The sequence below is a fragment of the Lathyrus oleraceus genome, chromosome 2, assembly GCF_024323335.1.
Source record: "Lathyrus oleraceus cultivar Zhongwan6 chromosome 2, CAAS_Psat_ZW6_1.0, whole genome shotgun sequence".
Taxonomy (NCBI): Eukaryota; Viridiplantae; Streptophyta; class Magnoliopsida; order Fabales; family Fabaceae; genus Lathyrus; species Lathyrus oleraceus.
This window is the reverse complement of record NC_066580.1, coordinates 164596015-164607224: the sequence shown is the minus strand read 5'-3', so window position 1 is coordinate 164607224 and position 11210 is coordinate 164596015. Positions and strand designations below refer to the sequence as shown.

At 36.4% G+C, this 11210-nt stretch overlaps 1 protein-coding gene and 1 non-coding gene across 2 annotated transcripts; one reads left to right on the top strand and one right to left on the bottom strand.

The window, feature by feature from the left end:
• The first annotated feature begins 504 nt into the window (after positions 1–504).
• On the top strand, positions 505–4413 carry LOC127122423 (uncharacterized). Its single transcript, XM_051052762.1, has 2 exons — positions 505–1392; positions 4165–4413. Exons 1-2 carry the CDS (start codon positions 505–507, stop codon positions 4411–4413), a joined length of 1137 nt encoding a protein of 378 aa, XP_050908719.1.
• Positions 4414–10891: 6478 nt separating this feature from the next.
• On the bottom strand, positions 10892–10998 carry LOC127124515 (small nucleolar RNA R71). Its single transcript, XR_007803997.1, has one exon. It is a non-coding gene; the product is annotated as a small nucleolar RNA R71 (small nucleolar RNA).
• Positions 10999–11210: the final 212 nt, after the last annotated feature.

The window sequence follows — 11210 nt, the reverse complement described above, 5'->3', positions numbered from 1 at the left end:
GTGAAAGGTATAGAAGATGATAGCAGGTGGGCTCGACTGAGTAGGATGAACCTATTACTGATTGTGTACAATGTCACACATGATGTCACAACATTGTACTATGACTTCCTGAATACTGAAGCAAGGTCCAAAAATCAGAGTCAACACAGATGGACAAAGTACTGGTCTAGCTATTTTCACTCCATTAAGAAATTTGTGGAAGACAAATTCAGAAGTCTAAAGCTTGGACTAGAACTAGAAGACAAGCTTGCAAGGAATTTGGGTAAAAGTGTATGTGAGGAAGGGAAATTAGGGATTTGGAAATTAAAAAGAAAAAATAAAAGAAATAATAATGTTTGCCCTTTTAAAAGAAAGAGCCACATTAATGATAAATCATTTCCAAACTTTGAAAATAGTATCTATTCCCTCAGCACACGTTACCTAAACTCAGCAATCGCCATTTGCATTCAACTTCTAAGAAAAGCTCAGCTAGGGAAAAGAAACCTTCCTCAAAAGTCCTACAACATGTCTCAACATCCTTCATCATCTGGTTCCAAACCCTTCCAACATGCAAAGACTCCATCTATGGAGTTTGTAGATGAAGATGTAATGGACGTCACTCCTCTGTGCATGATACCGGGCGACACCACAGGTACCTCCTCCAGTGCTGGAGATAAGCAAGGTAATACCTCTGGTAACTCCTCTCTTCCTAAAGACATGCATTACACTGATCGCGCTATAAGGAGACTGGTTACTAGAATTCTGAGTGAAGGACATGTAGTTGGAGGGGTCTCTACCCCTCTGTCCAGAAGGGAACCCTCTCCTGAGGGTAAAACCCATGCTGATAAAGATGATGATTCATCTAGATCAGAAAAAGAAGTGGCAGCTGAAGGGCTTTGCTCTCTAGGTAAAACCATACCTAGCAAGAAACAAAATGTGCCTCAAGAAGATATTATTGATCTAGAGGAAGAAAGCACTGAAGGAGAGGATGATTCCTTGGTTCATCTGGTTAAACCTAGCATAGCTGAGAAACTGAGAACTAAGAAAGGGAAAAGTATGGCTAATATGAGAGCTGCTAGAGTGAAAAAGGATGTAGGAATAGGACCCTCAAAACCATGGAGCAAGGTTGAGGTTGGGAAAAGAAAAGAAAGAGACAACTTGGACTCTGAGGAGGATGTCAAAGACGATGTCCCAGACATCTCCCCTGCAAAAAGGAAGGTTGTTCAGAAATCTCCTGGCAAGGTTACTGCTGTTCATCTAGACAATATCTCTTTTCATTTGGAAGATGGAGCAGCAAAGTGGAAATATGTCATTCAGAGAAGAGTAGCCATTGAGAGAGAACTTGGACAAGAAGCTGTAGAGGTAAAGGAGGTTATTGAGTTGATCAAAAATGCTGGACTCATGAAGAGTGTGGTTAATCTAACCCAATGTTATGAGGGGTTGGTTAGAGAGTTTATTGTTAATATCCCTGAGGATATTCATGATAAGAATAGCAGGGAGTTTTGCAAGGTATTTGTGAGAGGCAAATGTGTGAAATTCTCACCATGTGTCATCAACAAGTTCCTAGGAAGAGGAATGGATGGAGGAGTAGACCTAGAAACCACAGACAATGAGGTCTGTAAGGTCATCACAACTGGCCAAGTTAAGGAATGGCCTAGTAGAAACCACTTATCAGCTGGAAAGCTCAGTGTTAAATATGCCATCTTGCACAAGATTGGCTCAGCTAATTGGGTTCCTACAAATCACATATCTACCATCTCCATTGCTCTTGGGAGGATCATTCATGCTATTGGAACAAGGGTTAACTATGACTTTGGCAAGTTCATATTTGAACAAACCATTAGACATGCTTCCACCAATGCTGTAAAGTTGCCCATTGCATTCCCATCTATCATCTGTGGGATCATCCTGAGTCAGCAACCAGGAATCCTGAGGACAAGTGATATTCCAAGCAGGAGAAAGACCCCTCTGTCCATTCATTATAAGCTGTTTGAGGGAAGTCATGTCAATGATGTCATGACATTTGCAAGAAGGGAGTCTACAGCTAAAGGGAGCTTGATTGACCAACTGAAAGAGACCTGCAAGGAATTGGACAATGGGATAAAGGTGGCAAAGGCTAGAAAAAAGGCTTTAGAAGTTCTCATCTGTAGCCTGGAAAGGGAAGAAAGAGAAAAGGCTGAAAAGGAATCAAATACAAGATCCCAATCCAGTGCTGAAAGCTCAGAAGATTTTGAAGATGAAGATGAAGGTGAAGAAGATACTTCTTCTTCTGATTAATGGTTCCAGTCTGTTTTGAAGACCTGGAGGGGTGCTGGAAGGTGGAAGTTGTTGCTGTTTGCAAGGCTGTTGTCTTGAATGTTTGTTTTGTATTTTGTGGCAGTCCTCATGATGCCTGTTATGTAATATTTAGGGCTCTTAATGAGTTCCTTGAATTTGTTCATTATCTCAGCCTTCTGCTGTGTATAATGATGCTGTGTACTTCCAGAATTTTCTGTTCTAACATGCTTAATGTTATAACATCTGTTTTAACTTTCTCTGCTAGACTAATAGACATTTATTTTGTCTGATTGGTCACCTTTGGTTAATTTTGACTAAAAAGGGGGAGAAATGAAGTGCTGTTATGGAAGTTGTATGTGGCTGGACTAGAGGACAGCTATGATTGGAAGAAGTGCACAGGTGCTACAACAGTATGGTTGTCTGTTTATAGATGTCAAACAGCATGTCTGATATGGTGCACAGGTGTTGATGTTAAAGCAGATGTCAGTATGACATTCTGGCTGGTACAGGTACTGGAGTACAGTAGTTGTTATTTGATGAATGCACAAATTTAGGGGGAGAAGAAGTACCCTTATGCATTGTGCATTTGTGTGTCTTACTAGTTGCATCCATAACTAGTAATTTTGTTGATTGTTGCACAGATTGAGGGGGAGGAGAAGTACCCTTGTGCATGTGTGTACTAGTAGCCATAGCTAGTAATTGTTTTGCTTCTGCTGCAAATTAAACTACTGTTATGTGGTTTAACTGCTGATAGTTTACCTTGTGAACAAAAAGGACAGATTTATGTTTTAGCCAAAATTTGCTAAAGGGGGAGTTTGTTGATTCTATAAGTTGGCAGCAATTTTGGTAAAACAAAGAGTGTTCACAAGATGTCATGTGTGATGTCTTAACATGAGATATCCAATGTACCTGCTGGAGTTGAAGATCATATGCAAACAGGATTGTTTCAGAATGCCACATACATTGACAAGGCTTCTGATATTTGTTGTACCTGCTGGAGCTTACATGGAGGACATATGCTGCAGGATTGTTTCAGTTGACATACTCATTGTCATGGTAACTGATATGGATGTACCTGCTATAATAGGAAACTGGATTATGCAGGATTTTTCCAGATGTTAGACCCGATGTCTTGACATCTTGTACATAATACATTCAGTATGAATGTCTGGTGTTATGTGATTTCACAATTGGTGGCAATCATTGGTTGATTGAAGATATGGCTAGCTGGCGCATTCTTTCAGGGATATCAACCAAATTTGTTTATTTTCCAAGGAGATCTTTACAGCAGATATGAAAAGATTTGATTGGAAAATATATCTAGGGTTTTCAAGTGTCCATTGTTTCTATAAAAGGGGACTTAGAAAACCTGATTGAACACACAACCAATACTGAGCGATATTTAGAGAGTGAGCTAGGGTTTGTGTCTGTAGGTCATTCAAGTTATCCATTGATGATTGAATTAGACTGATTTGTCACCTTGATCAAAGCTTTGAAGCAAGATCAAGAGTGTGTCTTCTTGATTGAAACTGTGAAGTAAAATCAAGAATATTTTAATTGAAAAGTATTTTCTTTTCACAAGGGATTATTGTTTTCAATCACGGGTGTGTGATTGTAAGGGAAGTGAGTGGGTTCTCATATCTAAGAGTGCTTAGGTAGAAGCTGCACGGGTAGAGATTAGGTGATAAAGACTGTAACTTGGTGAAGTGTACGGATAGTCTTTGAACTAATTCTATTTTTAGTGGATTTCCTTCCTGGCTTGGTAGCCCTTAGACGTAGGTGAGTTGCATCGAACTGGGTTAACAATTCTTGTGTGTTTTGCTTTACCATTCTGTTTTGTTTATCCATTGTTTATAACCAGATATCAGTGTCGTAACATTATCTTCGACATCTTATATCTGATACCAGAATTTCAAGAGGGAAGAGAAAATTAGATTTGCTGAAGTTGTAAACGCTCAAAAAGTCATGGAAGTTGAAGGTTCAAGGACATCTTTCGGGGCTTCCAAGATAGGGAGAACTTCAGAGACAACAATGAAGAATCCCAGTAAGGAGAAGGAGCTTGCTGAAGAATTTGAATACAACTCAAATGATGTTCAAGAATATATTGACTTCCTCAGAACTGATAATGAAGAAGTTGACCAAGTCTGGAGGATGTAACTTTCACCAAGCATTTTTTATCTTCAGAAAATGATTCTAACTTTTGTACTTCTTTTCTTTGATAAATAAAATAAACCCTTTTCACATAGCTTCTTATAATAATGCTTGTTAGCCAATAACAACCATTGATTTAACTAGTGATATTGAGATCTCAGAGCAGTTCTCAACCATTTCAGCAAGTTTTTTTTTAAAATAATTGAAAAATAAATTTTTGACTAAGGGAGAATCATGACATGATTTTGTTTTACAATAATTAAAATACTAAGACCCAGTCAATATAGCTCAGAGTATGAGAAATTGAGCATAAACTGAAAACATAACAGATATAAAACCAAGTCAAAATAATTTCCAGATTTGTGACCCGTAAGTGGACAACAAAAATAATTAACAGAAAGGTCACTTATATGCCATCAAAAGAAACCAATCAAGTACATAGCATCATAGGGTGAGATGGTTCAGAGGCTTCTACATATCAGAAGTTGGTTGAGAGTTTCTGATCATAATAGCTTTTGATCATGCTAGTCTCTGATCCTCCATTTAGAGGCAAGCACTAATCTTCCATAAAATGTATGTTCAGATTCTTTTTAATGAAATCAAATATATCTATTGTAAGAGGTTTGGTAAATATATCAGTCCATTGATGATCCGTATCAATGAATTAAATATTTATTACACCTTTTTGAACATAAATCTCTAATAAAATGATGTTTTATCTCTATGTGTTTGGTTCTAGAATGTTGAGCTAGATTTTTTGCTAAATAGATGGCATCAATATTATCACAGAAGATGGGAATATTGTTTCCACAAATCTGATAATCTTCCAACTGATATTTCATCCAGGGGAGATATGTGTAGCATTTAGCAGCTGAGATATATTATGCTTTTGTTATGGACAAAGCAATAGTTGCTTGTCTTTTACTAGTCCAGGATATTAGGTTTTCACCTATGAATTGACAGTTTCCATAATGGATTTCCTTTCAATTATATCCCTAACATAGTCAATATCACAGAATCCTACCAGCTTGTAATCTAGATATTTTTATAAAGTAGTCCTAGATTAGTTGTTCCCTTCAGATACCTAAAGATCCTCTTAGTAGTAGTTATGTGAGTCTTCGTTAATCTAAGTGGAATCAGGAACACATACGCACACTACACATAATATCTGGTCTAGAAGCTATTAAGTAAAGTAAGAAACCAATCATACCTCTATATAGCTTCTGACAGACTTGTGAGCTTTCCTCTTCCTTATACAGATTGAATGTTGGATCCATAGGAGTGGTCATGATTTTGCACTCTTCAAGCTTGAACTTCTTCATAAGTTCTTTAGTATATTTATACTGATGAATATAGACTCCATCTTTTCTTTGGTTGATCTGAATTCCAAGAAAGAACTTCAATTCCCCCATCATGCTCATCTCAAATTCAGCCTGCATAGTCATAGAAAATTCTTTACAAAGAGATGCATTAGTAGAACCAAAAATTATGTCATCAATATAAACTTGGACAATTAAGATTTTCTTATTTAGAGTCTTTATGAATAATGTTGTGTCAACTTGAAATTTTTGAAAGCCATTTTCTAATAGGAAATTACTTAGTCTCTCATACCAAACTCTTGGAGCTTGTTTGAGTCCATAAAGTTATTTCTTAAGTTTAAAAAAAAAAATCTGGGTGGATTGAGTCCTCAAACCCAGGAGTTTATTTTACATACACTTCTTCAGAAATGACTCCATTTAAGAAGTCACTCTTGACATCCATTTGATATAAAATAATATCATGATTAATAGCATAAGAGAGAAGAAGTTTGATTGCCTCTAACCTTGCAACTGGTGCATAGGTTTTAGAGAAATCTATACCTTCTTGTTGAATGTAGACTTGAGCCACCAGTCTAGCTTTGTCTATTACCACCTCTACTTGCTTATTAAGCTTGTTTATGAACACCCATTTTGTTCCAATGGTGTTCTTTTGATGAGGTATGGGAACCAAATCTCACACATCATTCATTTGGAACTGGTTCGGTTCTTTTTTCATTCCTACAATCCATTCATCATCTAATAAGGCTTCATCAACAGAAGTTGGTTCTACCATATAGATAAGCCCTAACACTGATTTCTCTTCTCTGATGTAGATCTTGTTTTCAGAGGACTGTCTTTATTTCCAATTATCAACTCTTATGGATGAAAAGACTTGTACTTGAAGGTATTTTTAGATTGTACAACTTCTTGAGAGTCATAAGGAGCTTCTTTAGACATTGCTTCCTCTGGATGTGTTTTAGGAGTTGGGATTGGTTATGAACCATCAACTTCTAAACATCTAACTTCTGAAACTCTGAATTCTGAACACTCATCTTTTGAAGTGATTATGACTTATGATCCACCATATTCTAGAGAGACTTCTGATATACGAATCTCTGAAAAAAATTCAAATACCTCTAACATTTTACTGTCAGGCCCTTTTTCATAAAATTTCATATGTATAGACTCTTCAACCATTCTGGTTTCAGAGTTATACACTTTATATGATTTTGAGCGTTCATAGTATCATAAAAGACACCCTTTTGAGCTTTGGCATCAAATTTTTCAGATAGACTTTATTGTTTAAGATGTAACATGTACATCTAAACTAATGAAAATAAGAAATGTTGGGTTTTCTTCCCTTAAATAGCTCATATGTTATTTTGTTCAGAATAGCTCTGATGTTTTTCTTGTTCTGAACATAACATGATATGTTTACAACTTCTGCCCATATGTACTTTGGAAAATTGTTTTCATGAATCATTGTTATGTCCATTTCTTGTAAGGATATGTTCTTCCTCTCTATAAATACATTTTACTATGGAGTTCTAGGGGAACAAAACTCATGGAGTATTACATATTTTATACAAAAGTTTTCAAAAGGTTCATTTTCAAATTCTCCTCCATGATCATTCCTTTCTTTTAAATTGTTTGACCCCTTTTCATTTTGTAATTAAGTGCAGAAGATACTGAACACATCATATGGCCCATCCTTAGTTCTTAGGATTTTAACCCATGTCCATCTACTAAAGTCATAAACAACAAGAAGTCTATATTTCTTCCCATTGATTGATGCAGTGCTAACAGGACCAAACAAGTCAATGTGAATCAGTTCAAAGGGTCTAGAGGTAGATACAATGTTCTTTATTTTAAAAGAGGTTTTTTTAATTTTCCTATATTTTCATGCTCCACAAAAAGCATTTGAATGATAGTTAAGATCTGGCAGCCCCTTAAAAAGTGTAACTTGCTAAGCTTGGAGATTAATCTCCTATTAGCATGACTTAACCTTATGGGCCAAACCCATTTTTCATCATTAACTAATAGAAGGAAAACTACCTTCTGATCAACCAGTTCATAAAAAATAATTTTGTAAACATTGTCTTTCCTCTTACTCTTGAACACTACAGACTTATCAGATTCACTCATGACTGCACAAATGTTCTTATTAAACATTACTTCATAACCACTATCACAAAATTGACTTATTTTAAGTAGGTTATGTTTCAGTTCATCTACCTACCAAGCATCATCAATAGATAAAGAGGAGTTACAAATAGTACATGTCCCAATAATATTCCCTTTTTGGTTTCCTCCAAATCTTGCAGTTCATCCCTCTTTCTAAGTGAGGGTTTAGAACATATGCCTTTATCTTGTGATATGTCATGATCACACACTGTCCAGGTACCAGGATTGTTTCGTTGCTTCTCCCTTTAAGCATGTATATAGAAAAAATGATTTCAGATTTAGGTACACATAATCTTATGGGTCCTTTAGGATTAGGTTCTGACAGGTTTTCTCTTATTTTGTACCTTTATTTTCATATAAAAAGGTTTAGAATCATTCAAGGCTCTTGGTTTAAAAATTTGTTGTCTTGAATGAGTCTTGACCTTGGGTTTCTGAGCCTTTCAGAACTTTATGACCTGATGCCTTAGGCTCTAGTTTCTTCCATTCCTTTGACTTCAAAGTGTTAGGTTTTGATGAATTTAGAGCCTCTGACTTTAGAGTCTCGGGTTCTGGTTTCTTCAGAACCCTTGATTCAGCAGTTTTAGATTCTGATTGGTTCAAAATATTTGCATCGTTAGAGTTAGGTATAAATTAATAATCTATCCCTTTTTGAGTAGATTTAGAAAAGGAAGGATCTGAAAGTTTAATCAAGGTTTCAGTCCTTAGATTAACAGGTTCTGAGTCAGATTCTGCTTTAGAAGATGTAAGAGCCATCAAAGCAATATTGACTTGCTCTTAATCTTACTCAGAGTATTCTTCTTTGTCAAGTTAATCTCATGTAGCCATGAAACTGATCACACTGAATTACACCGTATTTTTAACTCGGATTTCACATGTTTATTAAGTCTTTATTATCATTTTGCTTTTGTTATGCTCTCTTTTATGTTGTTTTCAGATATTTAGCTCTTTCGGGACCCTTTTAGAAGAAACGAAGCAAAAAGACCAGAAATTAGGGTTTTTCGGCAAATATTGTACACATGGCATTTCACATGACGACCGCTATAGGAGAAGCCATGACTCATCAGCCCTCAACCAGGAGGTAACCGCCACGTTCCCATGAACTTTCCCATTTCCACACATGGCGGGCGCCATGAAGGGGTGGCAGGCGCCACCTTTGCAATTCACGTTCCCACTAAGGAGAAGTTGAAGGGCATCATGGTCTTTACAAACTGTTGAACTCTATAAATAGGTCGTTCCATTGCATTTCCAAATCATCCAACTTAGTTTACAAAACTAAGACTATATTTATCATCTATAAAGCGGTAATCCGTCACATCGAGGGGTTATCACACCTTAGTGAGATTGATTTGGAGCACTTCAATTTTGCTGTCGTCTTTATCTTCAGAGTCGAAGGTTTATTTTCCTTGTACCAGATTTAAAGCCTCCGTTTGGAGCAGGTTCTTATTTAATTGCTTTTATTTATTTTACTTGTCTTGCTTTACTTTATTTAATTTCTTGCTACACTTTACTTTATTTAATTTCTGTCCACGCTTTACTTTATTTAATTTATGTCCACGCTTTACTTTATTTAATTTCTCTCCACGCTTTACTTATTTAATTTCTGTCCACGCTTTACTTTATTTAATTTCTGTCCACGCTTTACTCGTTCGTTACACCTTACATTCTAAAACAATTTTTCATCATGATCAATATCGTTGTGTTTGTTTGTATTATCATGTCTGAATAAATCTTTCAAAGGTTAGAATGTAAGGATCGCGGTTAAAGAGATGTTTCACATATTGAATCTGTAGAAATGCTTTAAAGGTTGTTTTGATTTTTAACTTGAGTTTTCTGAAACAAACTTGGTTAGTTTTAACTATTCAAGGAGTGAGAAAGCACCCTGGCTTAGTTAACTAGGAATTTTTATCACTTTAAGGAAAAACAATTTTTGAAACTGTTTTCGGACGCGTTGATAGATTTAAAATCAGGAAACTCCTTGGGTAAACTTTCCAAATCAAAATCACTTTTCAACTAAGTTTACGAGTCTTATTTCTTAAAAATAAGTTTACTACTTTAACGTTCTGCGCACCTTTTATAAGTTACAATAAAAGGACTTAATTTAAGGGTAAACTCGGTTATGAATACGCGAAAGCGACAGTTCATGTTAAATGGATTCTTTTCAAGAGTAGAAAATATTACCTCATAAGTAGTTCTATTTAGAAAATCGAAATATCACTTAACTGGCGTGAAATACATTCAAACCTGTCTTTACCTGCATTGTATTTAGTTTCTTTATTTACCATTATTTTGCAAAATCAACATCTCTTTTATACCGCCTTAGATAAACATCGTAATGATAGTAATTGATAGATTGACGATTTGATCTCTGTGGGATCGATATTCTTTTATATTACTCTAACGCAATTCGTGTACTTGCGAATATATCGATCAAGTTTTTGGCGCCGTTGTCGGGGACCAACTTCGTCAAATTTCGTACCCTGTTGTTATACCGTCTAGACTAAGGCATTATTAGCCGGTAAATGCGAAGAACTCGTAGTACCGGAAATTTATTAGATCCTTTAGCGGAACCCGAACGTTACACTCGTACGTGCCTCTTACTAATCCGAATTAAGAAAGCTATGGCCAAGAATCGCGACCGAAGACCTCTTAAGGAATTTGCCCAACCCTCTGACGAGGAACCTAGTTCGAGTATAGTAAACCCCCTAATTCCTGGCAACAATTTCGAACTAAAACCATCTTTACTGCAATTAGTGCAACAAAACCAATTCGCAGGTCTCGCCACTAAGAACCCAAATCAATATTTAAATTTTTTTATCCAACTGGCCGACACTTTTAAATCCAACGGCGCTTCAGCTGATGTGATCCGTTTGAGATTATTTCCTTTCTCCCTTAGGGATAGATCACATTCATGGTTAGATTCACTTCCAGCTAATTCAATAACTACCTGGGAAGACCTTAGGAGAGTATTCCTTGCTAAATATTTTCCCCCTAGTAAGACTGTTGTTCTTCGAAACCAAATAACTAGATTTACTCAAAACCAAGGAGAATCACTTTTTGAAGTCTGGGAGAGATATAAAGAGCTATTAAGAGTCTGTCCACACCGTGGCCTAGAACAATGGCTGATCGTTCATACCTTCTACAATGGACTCCATTATAACACAAAGATGAGCATCGATGCTGCCGCAGGTGGCACGCTGATGAGAAAACCTTACCCTGAAGCTTGTGACCTAATTGAGGATATGGCCCAAATCCATTACCAATGGGGAACTGAACGAGCATCAATAGAGAAAAAGGAGACCCAAGGTGGAATACATGAGATAA